At 51.0% G+C, this 23342-nt stretch overlaps 1 protein-coding gene across 7 annotated transcripts in view; it reads left to right on the plus strand.

Moving 5' to 3' along the window:
• SIPA1L3 (signal induced proliferation associated 1 like 3) overlaps nucleotides 1–23342 on the plus strand; it is a 214493-nt gene that overhangs the window by 143171 nt on the left and 47980 nt on the right. For all 7 annotated transcript variants that reach the window (XR_010382352.1, XM_064489288.1, XM_064489293.1 and 4 more), the window contains 4 exons: nucleotides 3554–4130; nucleotides 10524–10798; nucleotides 17196–17447; nucleotides 18251–18388. Coding sequence is in view for 6 of the 7 variants with exons in the window: in XM_064489288.1 (XP_064345358.1) it covers nucleotides 3554–4130; nucleotides 10524–10798; nucleotides 17196–17447; nucleotides 18251–18388 (1242 nt within the window). In the remaining variant the exon portion in view is untranslated. The remainder of the gene's footprint in view (nucleotides 1–3553; nucleotides 4131–10523; nucleotides 10799–17195; nucleotides 17448–18250; nucleotides 18389–23342) is intronic.

Genomic DNA, 23342 nt, shown 5'->3' on the forward strand with positions numbered 1-23342 from the left:
AATAATTGTGAGTGTTCCAGGAATGCTTCCTGACCAGGTGACCTGGTGGTCGCACCACCTCCTGGTCGTGTAACAAGGTGCCATCCTTCCCCGCTTCAAGTGTGCACTTTCTGAACGGCACACCAGCATCCCTGCCGCCTGTGGGCTGTGAAAACCCCATCCCTCCTGCTGGGGAAGTGAGGGACCAGCTGTGCTGATTGTCCAGAAACCTCAGCAGCTTGTAGTTTCATGATTCTTAAAACCATGAATCAGGACTATGGGAAAAGCCAAAACCTGTCACTATATGCAACCAAGTCCTGAATGAAGAAGTTGCAAAGTTCTTCGGTCTATAAAGCGCAGTCTGAACACACAGTTAATTAGAATAGAGAGACTGGTGAGGTCATCTTGTCCATCCCCCTGCCCCAGGGCAGCACCGCGCCCACAGGGTTTCCCGCAGAAGAAACCTGCCTGATTTGTGTGGCTTTGAAGGGCCTCTCCAGAGGGAAATGCCCTTTTCTGTCAAACCCACACTTTGTCAGAAAACCATTTCTTCTCGGTCTGTCTATTCACGTTTAGATCATTCCTTTAGTCAGTATCAAACACCTGTGCTGGCACTGAGGCGTCAGCTCAACCCAGGGTGGCGCCTGCCCCTACACACTCCCAGCCTGTGGAGAAGGCTTCCCTGGACAGTGAACCTGCAGATGGAGAGCAAGAGTCCGGCCTGACCCTGGGGTCTGCAGCAGCTCCCTCGATGGCTTCCTGCACATCCTCTGGTCCCTTCCATCCCTTTCTTCATGGGGCAGCCATAGTGGTCTTTGCAGATTGTCAGTCTGGCACCTGCATTTGACAGGCACCTGCAAGAAGCAGGTACCCCCTCCTTCAGGATTTTAACTGAAGGATTAATGAACAGACTACTAGTAGGTGTGGGTAAGCTAAGGGGACCAGTACAGACCGGTGAGGCATCCAGGGACCAGCAACAGCAGGGAGCCATTACCCCACGCCCTCAGCTGGATGAGGTCAGAGGGGGATGGGAGAAGTTTCTGGAAATGGAGAACTATGGCTCTAGGAGAGCGGCAACCTGGCAGGAGGTGTGGTGTTGAGCAAAGGACCGAGGACTACAGCAACAGCCCAGGCCCCATCCCAGCAGGGAGGCAGTGAAGAGAAATAAACCCTCCACCCTCTCTCCTCTCCCCTTCCCGTAGCCTGCGGGTGCGGCGGAACCCAGGTGAAGGCGACAGCACATAGAAACTCACTTTCCAAGGCACTGAACGGGGCAGAAAACGGCAGAGACTGGGGCCAGGGGCGCAGACGGTGAAGAGCCAGCCCAGGTGGTTGCCTGGTTGCTTGCTCTCATGACCAGGATGGAAGGTGCTAACTCACCATCAAGGCCCTGCATGGCCAGGGCCCTGCTGACCTCATCAGCCTTCCGCCCTCCCCTCCGAGAGCTCTGGGGACCCTGGCCTCGTCTCACCCTGCACACACTCTTTCCTCACTGGGCTGTGCCCACTGCCTGCGGCGCCCTCCCCTCAGCTCTTCCTCTGGCTCCTACTCAGCCTCCGGTCCCACTTAATTTCTCTTCCTCATAGAGGCACTCCCAGAACACCAAATCCCCAAGGCCCAAGAGAGAGGGTGTCCTGTAAGCACTGGTCAAACAAATGCATGAATGTCACCTTGTCCCCTTGTCAAGTTGAATGGTGGGGTCGGGAGTCAGAACCTGAGCCTTACATTGTGGTTGGGTTTCGTGAAATACGTTTTACCCAAGAATCCTGTTATTTAAAAAATTGTCCTACAGTATACTGGAAGGCTCTCCCAACACCATACTCACAAGCTGAGGTTTTTCTGGAAGGTGAATACAGTATTCTTTGAGAAAAACCTCTCTCATAGCAACTCATACCCTTTTTTTAATCATCATCATATAAACAGCAAAACTCACGGTGTCCCTGCAGCCCCCTTAAATGTCTTTCCCTGCCCCTGGGGTGTTCACTTGGGCGGGTGCCGTGGCCTTTCTGCCTGATTTTAGAAATTGTCTGCCCTGTAGCCACTGAGTCTTGATTGGGTCATTAGATCATCACATCCGAGATTTATCCACTCTCTAAACTTGACTTACCAGCAAACCTCCCACTTCCCAGCTCAGGCTGCTTCCGCCTGAAGCCTTGGTGGGTAAATGGGGAGCCTGCTTACCCCTCCTCCATTTGTCCTCCATGCACCCCCCCTCCCCCGGCCCCTGGCCTGGTGACTGCCAGTTTCTGACCTGTCAAGGAGTAGAGCACAAGGAGGAAACTGGAGGCAGGAAAGTGTCGCTGGGGCTCTGGTCACAGCTGACTGCAGGCTCTCTGGGCTCTCGGGGGCTCCCTGCCCACCCTCTAGGTCTCCCAGTCAGGAATAGACCTCAGCCTCCTCCCAACGAGGAGGGTGACCTAGGAGGCCCCTGTTCAGGGAGGGGGACACCTCACTGCCCACTCTCTCCAAAGATTTCCCTCCTAATAAGATCCTCCCTCTCTCTGATTTGCACAGTGGGTGAGGAGGTTCAGGAGTTTGGGGGAACGGGTTTTAGATCATTTCCTTTTTACCTTCTCACTCAGTTGCTATCTGATTTCTGTCATAATGGCACCTAGTCAAAACTGAAGTGGGGGGCAGGGTATAGTTCAAGTGGTAGAGTGCATGCTTAGCATGTATGAGGCCCTGGGTTCAATCCCTGGTACCTCCTCCAAAAAATAAATAAGTAAACCTAATTACCTACCCCTCAAAAAAAATTCAAAAAATATTTTTTTAATAAAATTTTTTAAAAAACTGAAGTGGAAAAAGTCCTATTCTAACTTCTCCTTACCATGACTTCAAAATAACCTTTGTTGAAATGATTTACAAAGTGTATTAGTACTCTACAAGTGTTTGAAAGAAATCACATAATTGTTCCATATCCATCAGGTGTTCCTACAATAATCCCACTTTCCAAACTACCCCAAAACTCAGTGGCTCACAAACATCATTGTCTTGGCTCACATATCTGCAGGTCAGCTGAGGTCTGGCCGGCCTTGGCTCCAGGCCACGTCGGGCCCAGGTCTGCTCCAGGTGTCCCTCATCATCCTGGGACCAGTAGACCCCAGAGCATGTGAGTCTCATGGTGACGCAGGCACACAGGAGGCAGGCCTGACCCCTACACACATTTCATGCTTTTACTCTGCATTGGCCAGATCAAGTCACATGACCAGGCTCAGTGGAGTGAGGATGTACCTGCCCGTGAAGGTAGACGGGAAGGGGTAAATTTTGCCAAACTGTAATGTACCACACCATATGTGTGTCAAACAAGAACAGCTAGAGTTGAGCAGTGCTGGGACAGTTATCCTTTGAATAACATCAGTGGATGTTGTAACGTTCTGCTCTGTAGGAAGTAAAAATACCTGTATGTACTCTGAGACTTTATCAAGTTTCCAATCTAGTTAGCCAGCAACTGACTAATTAGACGTACACCTCCATTCTTATAAAGGAAACTCCTCTTTCTGAGTGTGTATTTTCTTTCTGAAAGGACTCTCAGGTGTGTTTCTTTCTACCATCTAAACGATTTCTCCCTCCTCAGTATGGCTGTGACCCGATCCAAAGACGCTCCTCCTTTCGGCCCCCCTATCCCCAGTGGAACCACATTCCGCAAATCTGACGTCTTCAGAGACTTCTTGCTGGCCAAGGTGATTAACGCTGAGAACGCCGCGCACAAGTCCGACAAGTTCCACACCATGGCCACCAGGACCCGCCAGGAGTACCTCAAGGACCTGGCTGAGAACTGTGTCTCCAACACACCCATTGACTCCACGGGCAAGTTTAACCTCATCTCCCTGACCTCCAAGAAAAAGGAGAAGACCAAAGCCCGGGCAGGCGCTGAGCAGCACAGCGCAGGGGCCATCGCCTGGAGGGTGGCGGCTCAGGACTACGCCCAGGGAGTAGAAATTGACTGCATTTTGGGGATTTCCAATGAGTTTGTGGTGCTCCTGGACCTACGCACCAAGGAGGTGGTATTTAACTGCTACTGCGGGGATGTCATTGGCTGGACCCCAGACTCCTCGACACTTAAAATCTTCTATGGGCGAGGGGACCACATCTTCCTTCAGGCCTCCGAGGGCTCTGTGGAGGACATAAGGGAAATCGTCCAGAGGCTGAAGGTAAGGGAGAGGGCTCAGCTCTGTGGTCTGGCAGAGGCCTTAGGAACCACTGAGATGCCTCCCTGAGCCCAGTCAGTTGGGCCAGGACACTCATCGGCCCCAAAAGAATCAGAATTGTGACTTACACACCACAGGTCTAGTGGGTCCTGCAGCCTGGGTTCCTTCTGGGGAAGGCTTGGGCCAGGGATCTGAGGCTCCCATGCCATCACCTTGGGAAGACAAAAGGCAGCTTTACTCACTCTAGATGTTGATAGAAAAGATAAGTTTAAGCTTATGTTAAAAATGTAAGGATACTTTCTAGAAGAAATAAAATAGATTGAAAAGCTTTCAGATCATTAAAGGATAGTGCAGAAGCAGGGTGTTTGGGGATGAGGGGAGGTAGTGGGGAGGAAGTATAAGAAACCATGATAAAAGAAAGAAAAATTATATGGCAGGAATAATTCCACATCAGTAATCACGATAATTATGAATGGTTTAACATTTATGTTAAAGTCAAAGACTTACAGTCTAGATAAAAATCTCACCCTCAGCTCTTGATGGACAGCTCAGGCTCAGACTGTTGGCCAAACCAAGGGTGGTGGAGTGGTTTCAAGTCAGATGACATCCTAGTTGGTAGTGGCTGTTTGAAACGTTGTGCTCAGAGTACTCAGGCCACATCTGAGCCCTGTGCAAAGGAATGCGATGGTCAGTGATGGGCTGTCAGTGGGTTTAGCAGAATGGCGTGTCATGCCTGAAATAGAGAAGGCAGTTTAGCACGGGAATTAACAACACAGGTTCTCAAGTTGGAAGGCCTGGTTTCGAGTCCCAGCACTGCCACTTACCAGCTGAGACCTTGAGCCAGTTACTTAACTGCTGGGTGACTCTGTTTCCCCATCTGAAACATAGGAACAATAATCACCCTGTATCATGTGCAAGTTTTAAGGATTGGATGAGTTACATTGTCCAGGCATGCTGGCTTGACTTGGTAGGCTGTGACCTCCAGAGGCCACTGTGACAGCCGGCTGTCCTCAGCTTTCTGACCCTTAAACTTGCTCATTAAGTTTAGGTTGGATTGGTAAAGCCCTGCTCCCAGCCTCCCTGACTCCAAAATTCATGTCCCATTTTAGGCAGTAGCAATAGCTAGTGTGTAGGCTTCCCATTAGGATGTGAGATCCTTGAACAAGGGCTTCTGACTGTTTTGCTCACTTACTTGTCACATATGCGTAGTTCAGAGCTGGCACATTTGGTTAGTTGAATGAGATTCTTGAACCCTGACTCTGTGCTAATAAGCAGTTTACATGCATGATCTCACAGTCCTCCACCCACCCTGGAGGGGTGTAGGCAGTGTTTTTATCCCCACTTGACAGATGAGGAAAGTGAAGCTCAGAGAGGTATAGATACTCACATAAAGTCACACAGCCAGTAGGTGGCAGACTGGGGTCTGAATCTAGATTTTTTTTTTTCTGACTCCAAAACCTGTTTGTGCCCAAACTCGAGGCTTGATAGCTAACTGCTTACTCGGCATCTCCATTCAACCCCTGAAACTTAGCATGTCTAAGAACAAGCTCCTGGTTTCCCCCCAACTGCCTCTCAGAGAGAGTTTTCCTGTCGCAGTACAGGACAAGTCCATCTCTCATTTGTGGAGTCAGAAGCCTTGGCATCAGCCTCACTCCTCTTTCTCTCACACCCACATCCAATCTGTCAGCTCCGCCTCCAAGAGGCCGACTCTCTACTCCTCCCCCTTCCACAGCCCCTCCAGGACTCTCCAGCAGCCTCCTTGCTGGTATCCCTTGCTTCCACACTTGCTTCCCTGTGGCCTGTTCTCAGTATGGTCACTAGAGGGATCTGATGACATCACTGCTCTGCTCAGACTTCTCAGCTCTCTTGGATAAAAGCTCAAGTCCTCGTGGTGGTCCGTGAGGCCCTGAGTGGTCTGACTCTGTCAGCCTCTCTGACCTCCTCTCCCCCTTACACTCTCTGCTCCAGGCACACATACCTCTGCTGTTTCCAGAGTGTGCTAGTCAGGCATCCAGCCTCAGGCCCTTTGCACTGCCTGTGCCCTTGCGCTAGAGCACTGTCCCTGATCCCCACGTAGCTCAGTCCCCTTCTACATGCCTTTAGTCAGATGTCAGCTGTCACTGAGGTCTCATTATCCAAAATTGCCAACCCCCCTCTCCAATTTGGCCCTGAGCTTATTCCACCCACTTTCCCTGCCTTAATTTTCTCCATAGCACCTACCACCCTCTGACATGTATTTTTACATATTTGATGTTTCCCGCTGTGTCCTCAGCACCTAGGTCAGCGTCTGGTGTGCAGCAGGCACTCCATGAACATGGACTAAATGCACACGTGCGTGCTGCCCTGTAATAGCACAGACCGTCCTTGGAGGGCTGGCTGTCAGACTGCTTGGAGCCTTGCATGACCTTGCATTTCTTCCCAAAAGCCCAGTGAGGGAGATACCATTATCATCCCCAATTCACAGATGAGGAAACTGAGGCTCAGAGAGGTAAAGCAACTTGCCTAGGGCCCAGAATGAGTTAAACATGAGGGAGTTCTTCCTCCCCAAAAATCGCGTTTCTTGAGCAGTGACCATGCCACGCACTGTGCCACGTGGTACCCTCATCCCTGCATCCTCTCTGTGCAGCCATCCCACACCCACCCCCGTGCCTACTGTTGGTGCAGTGCTTTTACAGCACGTTTCTACAGCCTTCTTCCCAATCTCAGTGCCCCGAAGCCCGCTGAGAAACCAGGCACAAGGAAGCGTTGACAGAAGCCATCTTCTGTGAAGGAGCAGGCCCATTTTAAACGGCTTACGAGGCCAGTCTGTCTTTGTGAAGCCCTTCAGGGTCAGGAGTCCGCACCCTCCCCAACACAGCTGGGATTCAGACATCCTTCATTAAGTCAAAAAGTTTTCTGGTGTGCCAGCCCTGGGCCAGGCAGTTCCAGGACACAACAGTGACCACAGTGGGCCCAAGCCTGCCCTCCTGGGGCTCCCATCCAAGGCAGATACTGAACAAGAATTACAAATGCCAATAGGGTAAAAGGAGCAGTGCTGAGGATGCCAGGGGACCCTATCATGGGGGGCGGTCTCAAACCTGCAGATGGGATGCAGCCGCCAGACATAACTGAGCTGCTTACCAAAGCTTAACATTCATAGGATTTCATACAAACCTCGCTTTCTGGCTTCTTTTGAAAAACGGGGGTATCTGGCTATCCGAGACCTACGTTTGCACAGGATAGGGGTCAGCTGAGCAAGGTGATGGATACGCCCTTTAGATGGGACAGGAGTGTACAATTTGGCCGTAGGTCTCACCCGCCTACATCTCATTTACGTTACCCACCAAGCACCCCAGCCTTGTGGGCTGGGCCCCGGGTTGGGGGGACTTCCCTGAGGGAATGACTTAAACTGAGACTAGAGCAGTAAGTAGGAGTCATCTTGGTGAGGGGTGAGGGTAGGGGGAATAAGTAAGAAAAACAACAGCGGGAGCAACATAGCAACAGGGAAAATGGCACAGTGGCTAAAAGCAGGAGTCGAGGAAGACGTTCTCTGTGACCTTGGGCGACTGACACACTTCAGTTTCGCCATCTCTTTATTTCACAATAAATTTAACTAATGTTAAGCAGATTAGTATATGTGCCTCATAAGTGAGATACTAGGGAACTTGGGCATTTAAAGGGCTTAACCAGTGCCTGGCACACAAAGATCAGCCCCCCAGGAAAATGAGCTTTAAAGGGGGGCTGGGTGGCCACGTGACGCAGCAGGGGTTCCTCTGAACTGATTGTGTGTTTGATCTCATAAGGTGTTCCCTGTGCCATCAGGGCCTCGGGCTGCTCTGGCCTAGTGTCCCAAATCTTCTGTCACCTTGGGTTTTGTAACAACCCAAAGGAAGCCTCGCCTGAAGAAGAGCACCCCTGCTGATGTTTCAAGCTTCCTCTGCAGACTGTCTCTCCCCCTGTCCAGACAGAGAGAGGGAGGGAGAAGGAAGGAGGGAGAGAGAAATAGAGAGAGGGGGACAGGAGAGAGAGAAAGGGAGAGAGACTGAGAAATCCAGCTGCTGAAATAAGATGGGAGTTTCTTTCTTCTGTAGGTAGCGCTCAGGCTGCTCAAGGCTGGTGAGATGGCTCAGAGACTCAGGTCCCTTTTGTCTTGTGGCTCCTTCTTTCCCTTCGATATTGTACTTACCTGCATGGTCAGCATGGAGTCACTCCATATCCACGTTCCCATCTTCAGGAAGGGAGACATCGTATGCGTGGAGGGCAAGCAGTTCTATTTTTAAGAACACGAGGTAGCAGCTCCAGCACTTGTACTCCTATCCCGTTGGCCAAAACCAAGTCATGTCCACAGCCAGCTGCCAGGGAAGCAGAGAAGTGTGGTCCCCACCCAGGTGGCCACACACACATCAAAATTCTGATTTGCAGTGGGCAGGGGGTTCTTCCTACTCAAAGGAAGAAGAGGAGGGTGGAGGGTGGCAGGAGCTCTGTGGGACTCCTGGGGCTGGTGTGTCTAATTGCACAGGCTCACAGGACCTTCCTCCGTAACCCACAGCCAAGTCCTTTGGACACAAGGGTGGCGGCTTCAAAGGGAAGAAGAATTTTGATTCCCAAAGCAGATATAATGGTCTAGGATGAAGCCACTCACAACTTTCTCTTTTGAGGCACTAAACAGTAGGCTTTCCTTTCAAACCAACTCTTTTTAAATGTTTTAATCATGGAAAATTTCAAACATATGCAAAAGTAGAGGGACTTGCATAGTAAATTCCTAGCCCGGCTTCCACAGTTATCAGCCCCATGGGCCAATCTTGCTTCTCTCTTCTCTCCCTTACCTTCCCCTGATTATTTTGAAACAAATCCTAGACATCCTATCATTTCAGTATTTATCTCTAAAATATATAGATTTAAAAATTAAGTATTTTGCCACTATCATACATTAAGTAATTGACAATAACTCCTTATTGTCATATAAACAAGTCGGGCTATGAAATCAGTTAGTGCATCTCAATCAACTTTTCAAGAACAGAGTAGAAAAGAATGAGCCATATCAGAATGTGTCCCAGCAAGGAAGGACTTTGTTTCATGGAGCTTTGTTCCGGTTTTACATGGTTCCCCACTTCACAGTTTCTCACTATGCAGACCAGGAACAGATGTGTTTACATTTTCAGGTAAGTCCTCTGCCATTCAAAGTGTCCTTTTTTGCTACCCACACTCGGGAATGTGATCCGTGTGGGTTGCAGGGAGTATTTTTATGTGTATGGATGCACGTGTAAATGTGTAAATGAATAACGTGGCTTGTGACCTAAAACTCCTTTTTACTGTGCATAGTGGTCAGAAAAGTCTGGAAGCTGCTGCTCTCATAGGTATATCACAAAGCATCATTTCTAGCCAGGGAGTGACCTTCCATGGGAAACGTGGACCATTACATGATCTCTTAATGCAGTTTCAGGCAATGGCAGACAAATCTTGATGTAACTTGCTTAACAGCCATGGCTCCTTAAGTTAATCTTCTCACCCCGAGAAGAGGAGGGAATCCCTAAGGAAGTGCTGAAGAACTAAGGGTTCTGTTCAGGGGGTCCTTATATCTATCGTAGTATGTTATCATGGCAGAAATCTCACACAAATGAAACGGAGTAAATTGGAGAGAGGGAGGCAAGGCCCTGTGCTGCCTGGTAGGTTCCAGGTTGGGGGACAGTCTGAGGAGGAGACTGGGAAGAGGTTTGTGCCTCTAAGAATGAAGTCATGAAGTAGAGAATATGGCCCAAGCCCCCAGCCTAGAAAAGATCCCAGGGCGTCTGGTCTCTTGTTTCTCCAGCTTACTCTGGTTGTAGTCACTGTATCAGTCAGAATACAGCATTAGTGGCTAAAAACAACACAGATTTATCTCACTCACACCACATGTGCGTCTTAGGTTCAGCCGGAGTCTATGCTCCACATTCTTCTGATTTTGGGACCCTTGCCCACCCAGCAGCCTCTATCTGGAATACTCCCAGTGGCCGTGGCATAGGGGAAAGGCCTGCAGAGAGTCTCGGGTTGGCAATTAAATGCCCCAGCCCAGATGATATACTGGTTCCGTTCACAACTCATTGGCCAAAACAAATCCCAGAGCCCACCAACCACAGTGGGGCTAAGGAGGGCGATCCCGCTGTAAGTGGGGGGAAGAGAAGGGCGACCCCGGGGGGCCAGGAAGCGTGAGGGGAGGCAGGGCACTCGGAGAACACCACCTTGCCTCTGTGGGAGGCATCCGCGTTGCTCCAGAGGTCAGGAGCCAGAGCTGAGACTAGGTGGACGTCGCTCTCCTGGACCCTGGCCTCGCCTGGGAGGGTAGATGGGGTCAGTGGGCTCTTTGGCCCCAAAGGGTAGAATCCGACCAAGACCCTTCCACGAGAGCTCCTGAGGCTAGACCCCGCGTGTTGCCTGCAGGTGATGACCAACGGCTGGGAGACGGTGGACATGACCCTGCGGCGGAACGGGCTCGGCCAGCTGGGCTTCCACGTGAAGTACGACGGCACCGTGGCCGAGGTGGAGGACTACGGGTTTGCCTGGCAGGCTGGCCTCCGGCAGGGCAGCCGGCTGGTGGAGATCTGCAAGGTGGCCGTGGTCACGCTGACCCACGACCAGATGATCGACCTGCTGCGAACCTCCGTCACCGTCAAGGTGGTCATCATCCCGCCTTTTGAGGACGGCACGCCCAGGAGGTAAGGCCATCTGCCCTGGCTGGGGCTGGGTGGGGGTTGGCAGCTTCCCGAGGGCTGGCACTTGAGGCCCTTCCTTGGCAGAAAGAGTGACAGTGATGACGGGGTCTTCACTGTGGGCCAGTTGTGGGCCCCAGTCTCCAAGCAGCCCTGTGAGGCCGGCACCCTCCTTAGCCCAGGCTCCTAGCCAGCACACCCGTCCTAGGGCACACTGCACCTTGTTCATTCATTCAGCACATGCTTACTGTGCAGAGTGCTCAGGACTTGACAGCAAACAAAAGTGCCTGTTCTCCTGGAGTTTGTGTCCTGAGGGAAGGACAGGCAGTAATTAAATACTTGCATGATACAGGATCAGCCAGTGACAAGGTCTGCAGCGTGGCGAGGGCGTGGCTTATGGGTGGTCAGGGAAGGCTCCAGGGCGGAGGCCACCATGTGGGTTTCTGGGCAAGCAGAGAACAAGCCAGGGCAGAGTCTCCAAAGTGCCAGTGTGTGTGGCGCTTTCCCGCAGCACAGTGAGGCCAGTGTGGCTGGAGCAGAGTGAGCGGGATGAGAGGTGGAAGAAAGGGACAGAGGGGACAGGGCAGACGGGGGTGCCTTTCTGGACATGGTAACGAGCTTGGGTTTTGTTCACTGGGAAGGCAGTGCAGGGTTTGTTTCTTTTCATTTTGTTTAGTTTACTTTTTTTAATGGAATATTTCAAACACATTAAAAGTATACTGAGCCAAGCCCCTGTTTCAGCATTTATCATATGGTGTTTTGTTTCTGTTTTTAAATCCATACTTCCCCACCTTGGATTATTTGGAACAATCCCACTCCTTGGAATGTACCCCTACCCAGTCAGGACCTTTAAAAAGTTATTATTACACTTAAAAAATTTAATAGTAAGTCGGTATCAACTATCTATTCTGTCTTTAGCTTTCTGTTGTATCAGAGAGATATTTTTAAAAGACAGTTGTTTTGTTTATCAAGCTCCTCCTGTGGCATTTGGTTGATGTATCACTTCAGGTTCTTCTGTAAGTTTCTCCACCAGCTTATTTTTTTCTTACAGTTGATTTTGGGAGGAAACCAGGTCACTGGTCCTTTAGAGCCTCCCACTTCCTGGATTTAGCTGCTCACATCCCCCTGGTGTCCTTTAACCTGTTCTTCCAGCGCGCGAATTTCCCATAAACCGAGGTTTGGCATAGAAGCTTGATCAGACTCTGGGATTCTGGTTAAATTCTTTTGGTAACAACTCTTCCCAGGTGTGCACCCACCAGGAGACATCTCGTGTCTGATCGTTCTGTGCGAGTGAAACTGAGGGCAGTCAGAGGGTTCGGATGGTGGCAGCGTGACCTGTCACCATACATTTGCCCTCAACTCTCAGCAGCCATTTCTGATCATTGCCTAGATCCCCTGTGTCATTACGGGTCACCTTGAAGTGACGGTCTCAGTTCTGTCATTCCTTCATTTGTTGGCTGGAGGTCTTCTAAAAAGAACTTTCCTTCAGCAACTATTGGGTTCTTCTGAGGTGTGATTTATACAGGGAAGGCAGGCTAGATGCAGTTTTTAGAATAATGGGTTGGTACCCTGGCAGCCTCCACAGGTGCCCAGAGACAGTGATTCTAGAATCACTACATTCCAAGCACTGGAAACTCAGCTGCACAGAGGAAGGTCAAGGCCTGGGCCCTCACGGAGCTGATGAATAAATCGGGAGAGACAAACAGTAAAGGAGTAAGCAGATAAGATGGTTCATACGGCAAAAGGGGAAGCAGCCGAGCATAGTGGGAAGGCGGGCTGCAGAGTGAGGTTACCTGTGTTTGAATCCAAGCTGCTCCTCCTACTGTGACCCTGGGCAAGTGGCCTCACCGCCCTGTGCTGCAGTTTCCTCATTTGTAAAATAGGGATGATAATAGATCCTTTCCCCGGAGGAGGTTGGGAGGTCCGAGGAGATGAGGCTTGTGGAGCACATAGCACAGCACTGGCCTGTAGGAGGCACCAGCCCTCTGAAGACCCCAGCTCTGAGGTACGGGTGTGAGGAAAATAAAGCATGTGACCTGACGTTGGACCGGGTGGTCAGGAAAGGCCTGAAGGTGAGAAAGAACCAGAAGAAGGGCTTTGTAGGGAGGGAGGAGCCATCACAAATGTGAGGACAGAGGCCCTCAGTTGGTTGACAGACTAGAAAGAGGGTAGTGTGGCTGGAGCAGAGTGAGCCAAGAAGGGGGCACGAGATGAAACACTGAGTGCTTCTACACATGACCTCGCTGGGCTGGTATGGTCCCCACTTTACAGAGGAGAAAACTGATGCCCAGAGTGGACCAGTCACCTGTGCACAGTCGTGGAGCTACTGAGAGCAGAGCAAAGCTCAGTCCAGGTTTCCCAACTCCATATACCCTGCTGCCTCTAAAAGCTGTTGCGAGCTGTGGGCTTGGGAGTTCTGGTTGAGCCATCCCCACTTTCCTGAGTCCTGTTTGCTCTGAACTTGGTGGGGAACAGTTCTGGGCAGGCTTAACCCTGCTGCAGCCAAAGGCTTGGCCACCCCCACCCAGGTCTTTCAGCCTCAGGTCTCCAGTCAGGCCCCAGGCGTCCCCTTCTCCCAGCCCTCTCTTGAGGCTTCCTCCACCCCTGCACGGAGCCAAGGCGCAGCCACACCCGCTCTGAGCTCTGCAGGGGCAAGTCAAGCTGAGGTAACCCCCAGGCGAGCTCCCGGCAGAGCCCGCCGCCCCGCTCCACACTCAACAGGCCCGCACACCATAAGCCAGGCCACCTGTTGAGTGACTCGAAAACTTGGGAGTGCCAGAGACCACAAAGGTTTCCTCATATCTGCAGGTAGGGACCAGCTGAAGAGAAAGGAAACGTCTGCGGGCTCCCTTCTCTGGCTTTGGGGAGACGAGGCCAGGCAGGGTGTGACCAGACGGACGGGCTCCGAGCCCTGCCCTATTTAGAAGAAAAACTATCACCCTGCTGCCTTTACAAGGTGGCCACCGAAACAGGATCTCCTGTTTGCAGGAGCGGGTGTGGGTTGGGACTTGCGTGGGCTTTGTTGCTCTCCAGGCGCAGTGGTGTCTGGCTGGCCTCACTTGCAGATCTGATAGCCCCGGCCCTGGGCTCCCCGCAGCCTCTCGCTGCAGCCCTGGTCTCCTGGCCTAAGTGTCACAATAAGCCCTGAGGGGAAGCATGCTGGGATGAGCAGAGGTGTTCCGCCTGCCGCCAGCCAGGCTCTGCACAGCGTGTCTCAACTCCGTGCCCTTTGGGCACTGAGTAGAGTACAGAGGATCATCTCTGTACCCCCAGGCCACGAGGCTGGGGTTCTCAAGTGAGCGCTGCCCTGCTGGGCCAGGCCAGGTAGCCAGGAGGGCACCCCAGAGCCCCTGAGGAGGTGTGTCGTCATGCCCTCGCGTGCTTGCACAGGCCCAGGAGGAATGTTCTCAATCTCACTGCCCCTGTCACTGCCTGATCCTGGATGCCTTTGTCCCCTTCAGTTGGACTCAAGACATCTGATGGAAGCAGGGTGCTGGAAATTCCTTCCTGAGGAGGGAAATCAAAACCCCACAAGTGAGTGAGTAGGAGAGATAAGAAAGGAGTCCCCACGGCCCCCAGAAACTAGGCTGTCAGGGCTCAAGGACACGGAGGCAGGAGGAAAAGTGGTCTGCGAACCAGGGGCGTCCACCCTCAGACCGCTCCCGCATGCGGCTGAGAGGTTGCAAAGGGAGTATTTAGTAAAGCCTTATTGGCCAAGCAAAAGACTAGAAGAAACCTAAATATCCAACTGTAGGGGACCAGCTGAGTAGACCCCAGGTCATCCATGTGATGGAATAGTCATTGATTGTTTAAAGAAAATGCAGTGGGTCTGTGCTGAGAGGGCCTGATAAGAAATATTGTTAATTGGGAAGGAAAAAAAAAAAAACTCAAGATGGGATCTGGGATTAAGTGTAGTAGTCTTTTTATTTCTATTTTAAGTCATATTTACTTATCTACATGAGATATTTTTGTAAGAATATATGAAAGCTTGGAAGCTGTGGGTGCTTCTGGTGAGTGTAACCGGGGAGCAGAGATAGGGGACAGGGATGCCCTTTTATACCATGTCAGTGTATAAAAACAATTCAGAAATGAAATCAGTGCAATGGGCTTCTTAAGCTTCTTGTGTCAGAATCGTCCCTGGCAGCTCAGTAAAATGCCACTTCCTAGGTCCCACCTCCAGGAGGACTCTGAGTCAGATGAGCCAAGATGGGGCACAGGAATCCGTGTTCTTTCCTGAGTGCCCAGGGTGATTTTGATGCTGGTAGTTCTCAGACGGCCGGGAAGGAATTTGTTCCCAAGCCCCTAGGTGGGTGTGATTGGACTTCAGAAAGCGGAAGTGGGAATGGCAGGTGGACTGTCCACGGACCTGGTGGAGCAGGTTACGGCAGCAGCCCTTATTCATGAGGCGCTTGGCCTGCACCAGCCTTTCTATTAATGCTCAGAGGATGCTCACCACCACTCCAGCTTACAGGTTTGGAAACAGAGGCCCTGAGAAGGAAATTCCTCCCAAGACCACACAGGCCATTCGTGGCAGAGCTGGGCTCTGAACTGGCCCTCTGGCCCAGGAGCCCTGGCTCTCCATCACTCTATGCTGCCTTCAGGGTGATTGCGTAACATTTCCTTCTTTGAGATCATGCCCAGGGGCTACTGGCCAAAGGTGAAGCTGTGAGTAACTGGAATAGAAGTCAGGGACCCAAGAAATCTACCACCACCTCCCAAACCATTGTTCACTGGGCCAGTGGTTAAAGCTGTGGGCTTTTGAGTCAGCTTACTATCTCTGAATGCAGTTTCTGCCTCTTACTGGCTGTGACCTTGGACAGGTTGCTTAACTTCTCTGTGCCTCAGTTTACTTCTGTCTTCAGTGTGATGTACTGATCAGAACTCTGGTTACCAGCAACAGAGGTGAAGCAAAAGGGGGACTTTATTTTCATATGCATCTGATAAGACCAGGAGATAGGGCAAGGCTCGAGTGTGACTGTATGCAGGGACTCGGGCATCTGCATCAGGAATCTCTTTCCCCTGTCTCCTTTTCTGCGTGGCTGTCATTCTCAAACCATCTCCCACTTTGTGGGAACAAAAATGACCTGTCCCTCCTTACAGCTCCGGCTTAGGTCTCCCCAGCCCAGCAGCCCAAGTAAAATAGATCTTTCCCCTGGTGGCTCCAAAGTTAATACTCACTGTCTCTGATTGGCCCAGCTTGGGGCACATGACAGCCCTGTGTCAGTCATTGTGTCCAGAGGGAGAGGAGTTTCTGATTGGCAGACCTGGGTCACATGCTCATACCTGGAGCCAAGAAATGGAGCCAGCCCCACCCAGAGCACACAGACCTGTTCCCAGAAGAAGTGGGGGGTAGAAGCTGGGCAGGCAGGAGCAGCAGGCGTGTGCTGCCTGGGGCCACAGTGGTATCCCCTCCACCTCCACTGGGCTTGGCATAGCCGTGGGTTCTTTTAGACGTTTGTACATTGTCATTCCTCACCTGGTACCTGGTGAGGCATGGGCACCTGCTAATCCAGATAGACTGCTGGAATGTCAGCTCTGACCTAGTGCAGCTGAGGGGCCCAGGTGCCAGAGCACATCCTCAGGTCACCTTATGATGACTCCTTAAGCAGCATGACCTGGGCCCACAGCCTCCCAGCTGCCGAGTCTTTTACCGGGTGGCCCTGAAAGTGCCTCAGGGGACTCAGGAGAACCGGAGAGGATCGGCTCATTGTAGGCACGCGAGCTTCCAGGCCGTGGGCTCCTCCAGTCTCAGCTCCCACAGCTGCTGGGAGGTGGGTTCTGTGAGCACGGCCCCCTCCCGTGCTCGCTGCAGCCGCGGTGGAGATGCCAGCCCAGCCTACAGGCCTCCCCGCCTTGAGCCGGGAACGCCGCGGTACGTGTGCCAGCCTGGTCTGGGGGGAGTCGCGGGCAATTCTGCATCTATTTCAAGGTTCTGGATTTCATGGCTTTTTTTTTTTTTTTAACCACACTGCAAAGTAGGTCACCTGCTCCTCTTCCAGCTGCCTTTGAGCTTCTTTGGAACAAGGCAGATACTATCCTCTGATTCTGAGGGCATCCGCCTTTCTGGCCCCAAGTACAGCCAAGAGGGGCTGAGCCAGTCCATGGAGGACACTGGCCGACTTGAGGCCTGGGTCAGGGAGAAGGGAGAGGAGGGGTGGGGGGGGAGGGGTGCTGGGGGGAGGGGAGGTAGAGAGCGCGAAGCAGTCAGAGCCCCTGTGTTGGGCCTTGTCCGGGCTGAGGTGCTAAGTTTCAGACCAAGTTGAAGGGTACCTACTTGGCCTTTAAAAGAGGCCGTCTCAGCTCAGGTTGGGCCCGGAAAGACCAGCCCCACGTCTCCCCCAGGCAGCTGGCCTGTGCACTGGTGGCCGGGGCCTCTCTGAGTAACCAAGTTTTTCCTTCCCAGGGGGTGGCTGGAGACCTATGACATGAATACCTCGGAGCCCAAGACGGAGCCGGAGAGCATGGCCCCGGGGGGCCGGCCCCCCTACCGCAGCAATGCTCCGTGGCAGTGGAGCGGGCCCTCATCCCACAACTCCCTGCCAGCCTCCAAGTGGGCTGCTCCCACCACCCCCGGCCACGCCCAGTCCCTGAGCCGGCCCCCGAAGCAGACCCCCATGGTCCCCTTCCGGGAGTCCCAGCCGCTGCACAGCAAGAGGTAAGGCCCCTCCGAGGGGCACCACCCGGCCCCCACCTCCTTCCTGTCTGCAGCCGCCCTTTCCCCTTTTCTCTCTCCCCCTTCTGTCCAGTGTCTTCCTCTCCTTAGTCTTTCTCCTTCCCTTCTTGTCCTTATGCCTCCCTCCTTCCCTCCCTCCCTCCCTTTAATATCCCTCCTGAGTGAGGGCATGGTGCTGGGGAGCTCAGTGTCTGAGGCTGGAAATCCACCATACCACATATGATTAAAACTATATTTTTTTTAAGAGGTCAAGGGACCAATAAGTGCAAAATTTACAACAGTGATTACTTTTGAGAGAATGTAGAGGGGAAGGAGAGGAACACACCAGCGGATACATATTTCTACTGTTCTAGCTTGTGGGTTGGTGGTAGCTTCGGGAGGATTGTTTTATTATAATGATGTATACTTTACAGATAAATGCTTTTGATTATATTGTATATTAGAAGGTAAAGAAAAATTTCTAAGAAGTGAAGGAATCCAGCTTGCAGAGGGGCGTCTTGTCCCAGGCATGGCCGAGAATGGTCGGTGGCCCAATCGGGCCCTATCAGGCCACAGAACCCGAGGGGCAGGTGTGGCCACAGTGGGAGGGAAGCAAAGGGTATCCTGCCCACCCCCACCCCCGCTCCCGGCCCACTGCTCTCTCTCCATCCCCATGGAAGGATGTCAGATGAAGCAGAGGTGGTGTGGTTGGCCCAAGGGAAGGGTCTGGCTGTCCCTGCTCTGTGGGGCAGGGGTGTCCTCCTCGCCCATCCCCACCTCCTTCTTCCTTCTTGTCTCTCTTCCAGGCCTGTCAGCTTCCCAGAAACCCCTTACACAGCATCACCAGCAGGGGCCGACAAAGTCCCTCCCTACCGACAGCCTTCTGGGAGCTTCTCCACCCCCGGCTCGGCCACCTACGCAAGATACAAGCCATCCCCGGAAAGGTTAGGGTCTCTTCACTCTTTTCAGTTAAGGAATCTGGTAAAAGGTGGAATCTTTCTTCTTCAGCAAATACACTTACCCTGCAAGTGTATTTGCTTTTGTGTGGGGCTTCTGGATCCCTGAAGGTCATCACAGGACCTCCAGGAGGATGGGCTGTGTCTAAGATTTAGGGCCAAGCTGGCCTGGGCAGGACTTGCTGTTGCCTTTCTTTGCCACAGTATTTCTGTTGTGGTTTTCTCAACACCTGATTGACTTGTCTGAGCAAGAGCATGTACCTTCCGGCTCAGCGATTCACCTAACTCCTATGGTGCTCCCCAAGAGCAGGCCACCAGCCTTGCCCAGTTTTCATGGCCTTTTAGTCTTCAGTCCTGTCCCCTTGGATCCTTCGTCAGTCTGGCAGCATGAGGGACCTTCCCAACTCCTCCATGGCTCCCCAGTGCCCTCAGGATAAACGCACACTCTCTAGCTTGCTCTCCAGTTGCTTGCAGCCCCCGTGCCCTATAGCCTTCCTCCTCTGGGTTCCCTGCCGTGGGCTTCATCCTGGATGTCTGCCCACAGCCCCCCTGCAGTCCATCCCTTCAACCCCCTGAGCATCTCTGCCCCCACCCCCTCCTCCTTAACCCAGTGCCCTGCCCCTGCCACGTCCTTGAGCCCCCATCCTCTGGCCCACCTCCTCTGGTCCACTTTCCACTCAGTAGCCAGGGGGATCTTTGTATATCTGCACACGTCTTTCCCATGCTCCAAACTCTCCCACATGTCCCATAGTCCTCAGGACACAACATCCATGTCTCACTGTGGTCACCAGGGACCCACTCACTTCCCCAGCCTTGTGCAAGGCCACACATCAGCCGCCCTGGCCACTTCTGATTTCCTAGGTAGGCTGTCTGTGCATTTCAGAATCCTCCTCATGTTCTTCCCTCTGCCTGGAAATTCTTCACACTCCTCACTGCCCCTCACCATTCTGCCAACTCGAGCACGGATGCTCCTCCTCCAGGAAGCCTTCCCTGTACCTCACCCCATGCTAGATGACGTGCTGCCCCTCTACCTTTCACTTCCCTTTGTGTTTCCTGATCATGCTCTCCATTCTGTTAGCCCCGCTAAGTGTGTATGTGTGTGTACACATGTGTGCATGTACACTGATGCATGCGTGCATGAACGAGCCTGCTCTCCGAGATACACCACCTTCCCAGGTCGTCTTTGTGTGACCATCACACAGCTCAAGGTCTGGCACACGGTAGATCCTTGGTACATATTTGATGAAAGGATGGAGCGAGCAAGTGAGTGAGTGTGTTTAAATAGTGCGCCTCAGAATCACCTGGAGGGAGGGCTTGTTAAAATATAGATTCCTGGGCCTCACCCTCAAGTTTCCAGCTTGGTAGGTGTTGGGTAGAGTGTGCGATACCAAGGCTGCTGGTCCAGGGAACACACTTCGAGAGCCGCTGCACTAAACCAGTGTTTGATTCCAAGCCTCTGTTGTAAAAGTGGGGGAAACGCACACGCTCTTCCATTTTCTAGTAACCACTACTCAGCTTTCATCAGCAGAGGATTCTAAGTGCTTTCTGTGTGCTGGCTGCCAGGAGAAATATTTGAGATACTCACTCACTCCAGGGGCTCCTGTTGTCAGTGCTGCTGTGATGGAGAGAGGATAGAAACGATGTGCACACTGATGTGAGAGCTCTGATAGACTCAGGCCTTGGAGGAGAGAGCTCAGCCCAGCCCCAAGTCTGGGCTGGCTGCCTGGAGGAGGTGACAGTTGAACAGATCTTTGAGAGATTAGTAGGAGTTTGCCACATAGAAAGGGGAGAAAGTAATTTCAGAATGGAGGCCACAGACATGAGTAAGCAGAATGGAGTGGGACATAGGAGGAATGGAGATGAGTCTGCGGTGTGGGGGTACCTGGGTGGCAATAATGGCTGAGGCTGAAAGTGGCAGTTGGCAGGGAGCAATTAGCCAGGAACAGAGGTGGAGGGGATGATAGTACTCCAGGGAGCTCTTTTTTTTTTTCCAAATTCTGATGTCCCCATCCTTTTATTATTATTTTTAAACTCTTTATTTGAAATAATTATAGACTCACAGGAAGTTAAAGAAGAAATGTAAAGGCAGCTCCAGTGAGCCCTTCACCCAGCCCTCTCCAAATGTCAGCATCTTGTGTAACTGATACAGCGTCAAAGCGCGACATTGACATTGGTACAATCCATAGTGCTTATTCAGAATGCACCAGTTACGTGTGTGTGTGTGTGTGTGTCTGTCTGTCTGTCTGTGTCTGTGTCTGTGTGTGTAGCTCTATGCAGTTTTGTCCACAGTTAAGTCACTCAGCTGTACCATCACCACCAAACTCCTTCCTCCTGCTTCTCCATAGCCATACCCACCCCATCCCCCATCCCTGACTTCTGGCAACCATTTTTTTGTTCTGCATCTCTTACTTCATGAATGTTTTATAAAAGGAATCATACAGTATATCTTCTGTTGCTGAGTCATATTCCATGGTGTGGCAGTACCATAGTTCATAGAACCATTCATCCATTGAAGGATATTTGGGTAGTTTCTGAGTGTGGACTATTACAGATTTTCATGCTCTGAACATTCATCAAAAGTTTTCATTTCTCTGGGATAAGTGCCCAAGAACACAGTTGCTGGTCAAGATATGGAACAGCCTAAATGTCTGTTGACAGATGAATGGATAAAGGAAATGTGGTGTACATACACAATGGAATATTATTCAGCCATAAAAAGAGGAAATCCTGCCATTGGGACAACGTGGATGAACCTCACAGGCATTATGCTAAGTGAAATACATCAGACAGAGGAAGACAAATACTGCATAGTATCAGTTATATGCAGAATGGGGGAAAAAGTCAAATTCAAAGAAACAGAGAGAGTGGTTGCCTGGGGGTGGGGGATGGGGAGAGATGTTGGTCAAAGGGCACCAACTTTGGCTTACAAGATGAACATGTTCTGAGGATTTAATGTACAGCATGGTAGCTGTAGTTAATACTTCTGTATTATACCCTTAAAATCTGCTAAGAGAGTAGATCTTAAGCATTCTCACCTTAAAAAAAAACAATAACAATGTGAGATATTAGATGTGCTCACTTGCTTGGGGTGATCATTACACAATGTACACGTATATCAAATCATTGCCTTGTACACGTTAAATATATTCCAGTTTTATTTGTCAGTTACACCTCAGTAAAGCTGGGGGTGTGGGAGGGAGACGTTTCTAAGAGTGCCACTTATTCAGCAAGCTGAGAGCGTTATCTCAGAGGAGTGTGCTGACCATTCTGTAGTGCTGTAGAAAAGTGTTTTAAAAAAAAAAAGAATACAGTTGCTTATTGTGTGGTAAGTCCACTTTTAGTTTTAAAAAGAACTACCAAACTATTTTCCAGAGTGGTTGTACTGTTGTGATCCCCACTGGCCAGGTCTGAGGGCTCCAGTGTCTCCACACCCTCACCGCTCTGCTGTCTTCACCGTTTTTCATTTCAGCCGCTTTCATAGGTGTGTGTGATGCTGTCTCGTTGTGGTTCACTTGTCTTTGTCTGATGGATTGTGATGCTGTTGAACATCTTTTTTTTCAGTGTTCATACATTCCAGGTACAAGATCTTTGTCAGCCTTGTGATTTGCACATATTTTCTCCCAGTCATTAGTTTGTCTTTTCATATTCTTAACAGGGTTTTTCACAAAACAAAAGTTTTTAACTTTGATGAGATCCAAATTATTGGGGTTTTTTTCCTTTTATGGATCATGCTTTTGATGTTAAAATCTGAGAACTCTTTGCCTATTCTTGGATCCTAAAAGATTTTTTTTTTTCTAGAAGTTTTCTTTTTTTTTAAAGCACACTAAGCACCGTATTTAACTTTGTTTTGTTTTGTTTATTTATCTAATTTTTTTGGCCTGGGAGGTTATTAAGTTTACTTATTTATTTTCAGAGGAGGTGCCACAGATTGAACCCAGGACCTTGTGCATGCTAAGCATACGCTCTACCACTTGAGCTACACCCTCTCCCGAAGTTTTCATTATTTTTGTTTTACATTTAAGTCCCTGATCCATTTTGAGGTATTTTTTTACAGCTAATTTTTGCATAAGGTGAAAGGGTTTAGATTGAGGTTCCCTTTTTTTGCCTCCCAATGTCCAGCACCATTTATTGAAAAGGCTCTCCCTTCTCCACTGGATTGCTTTTGCTGCTTAAAACAGAAATTCATTGGAAGGGGAAATTAATTGGACACATCCGTGTGGGTCTATTTCTTTCTGTGTTCTCTAGACTGTTCCATGGAGCTGTATGCATGCGCTCAGTGAGTGTTCCCAGCAACTCCATGAGGTGTGGGTAATGTGTCCCATTTTACAAAGAGAGAGAAGAAAACTGAGGCTCAACCTGGTGAATCCACTTGTCTTGGGTCGCTCTTCCAGGAACCCAGGGCTATGTGATTCCAGGGGACTGACCATGACCCAGAGCTGTCCTGCCTGCCCACAGGCCTCCAAGCTCATCCCCAAATCAGGGTCAACATGCATGGTCCCTGCTGGAGTCCCTGCCCCACAGTGACACTTGATGGCTGTGATTTCGTGTTTCAGGCTCTCTGGCGTTGACAAATGAACAACTCTCACTTTTTCCTTGCATTCTGGTTCTTCCCAGCCTGACCCTCTCTTCCCAGGGCTGCAGTGGAGTCTGATTCCACTCTCTGTGGCCCAGGTTTCAGCATTTTTTACCTCTGTCACCAACTGGGTTCCAAGTTTTGCCAAACATTCCTGGCACACCTCAGCCCCCAAACCGCCCGAAATGTCTTTCATAACAGGTCACCAGCCTACAGTAAGAGGCCCAGGAGCAGGTGGAGCCGCCCCAGTGGCCTGTGGCCTCGGCTCCTTGCCCTTTTTCCTACTCATAGTTGTCCCTTGACATCCCGGAGCCTATGTGACCCAACCTAGATATCCCAGCCTAGCCACGGACATTTCCGCCCTCAGCA

The sequence above is a fragment of the Camelus dromedarius genome, chromosome 9 (assembly GCF_036321535.1).
Source record: "Camelus dromedarius isolate mCamDro1 chromosome 9, mCamDro1.pat, whole genome shotgun sequence".
NCBI lineage: Eukaryota > Metazoa > Chordata > Mammalia > Artiodactyla > Camelidae > Camelus > Camelus dromedarius.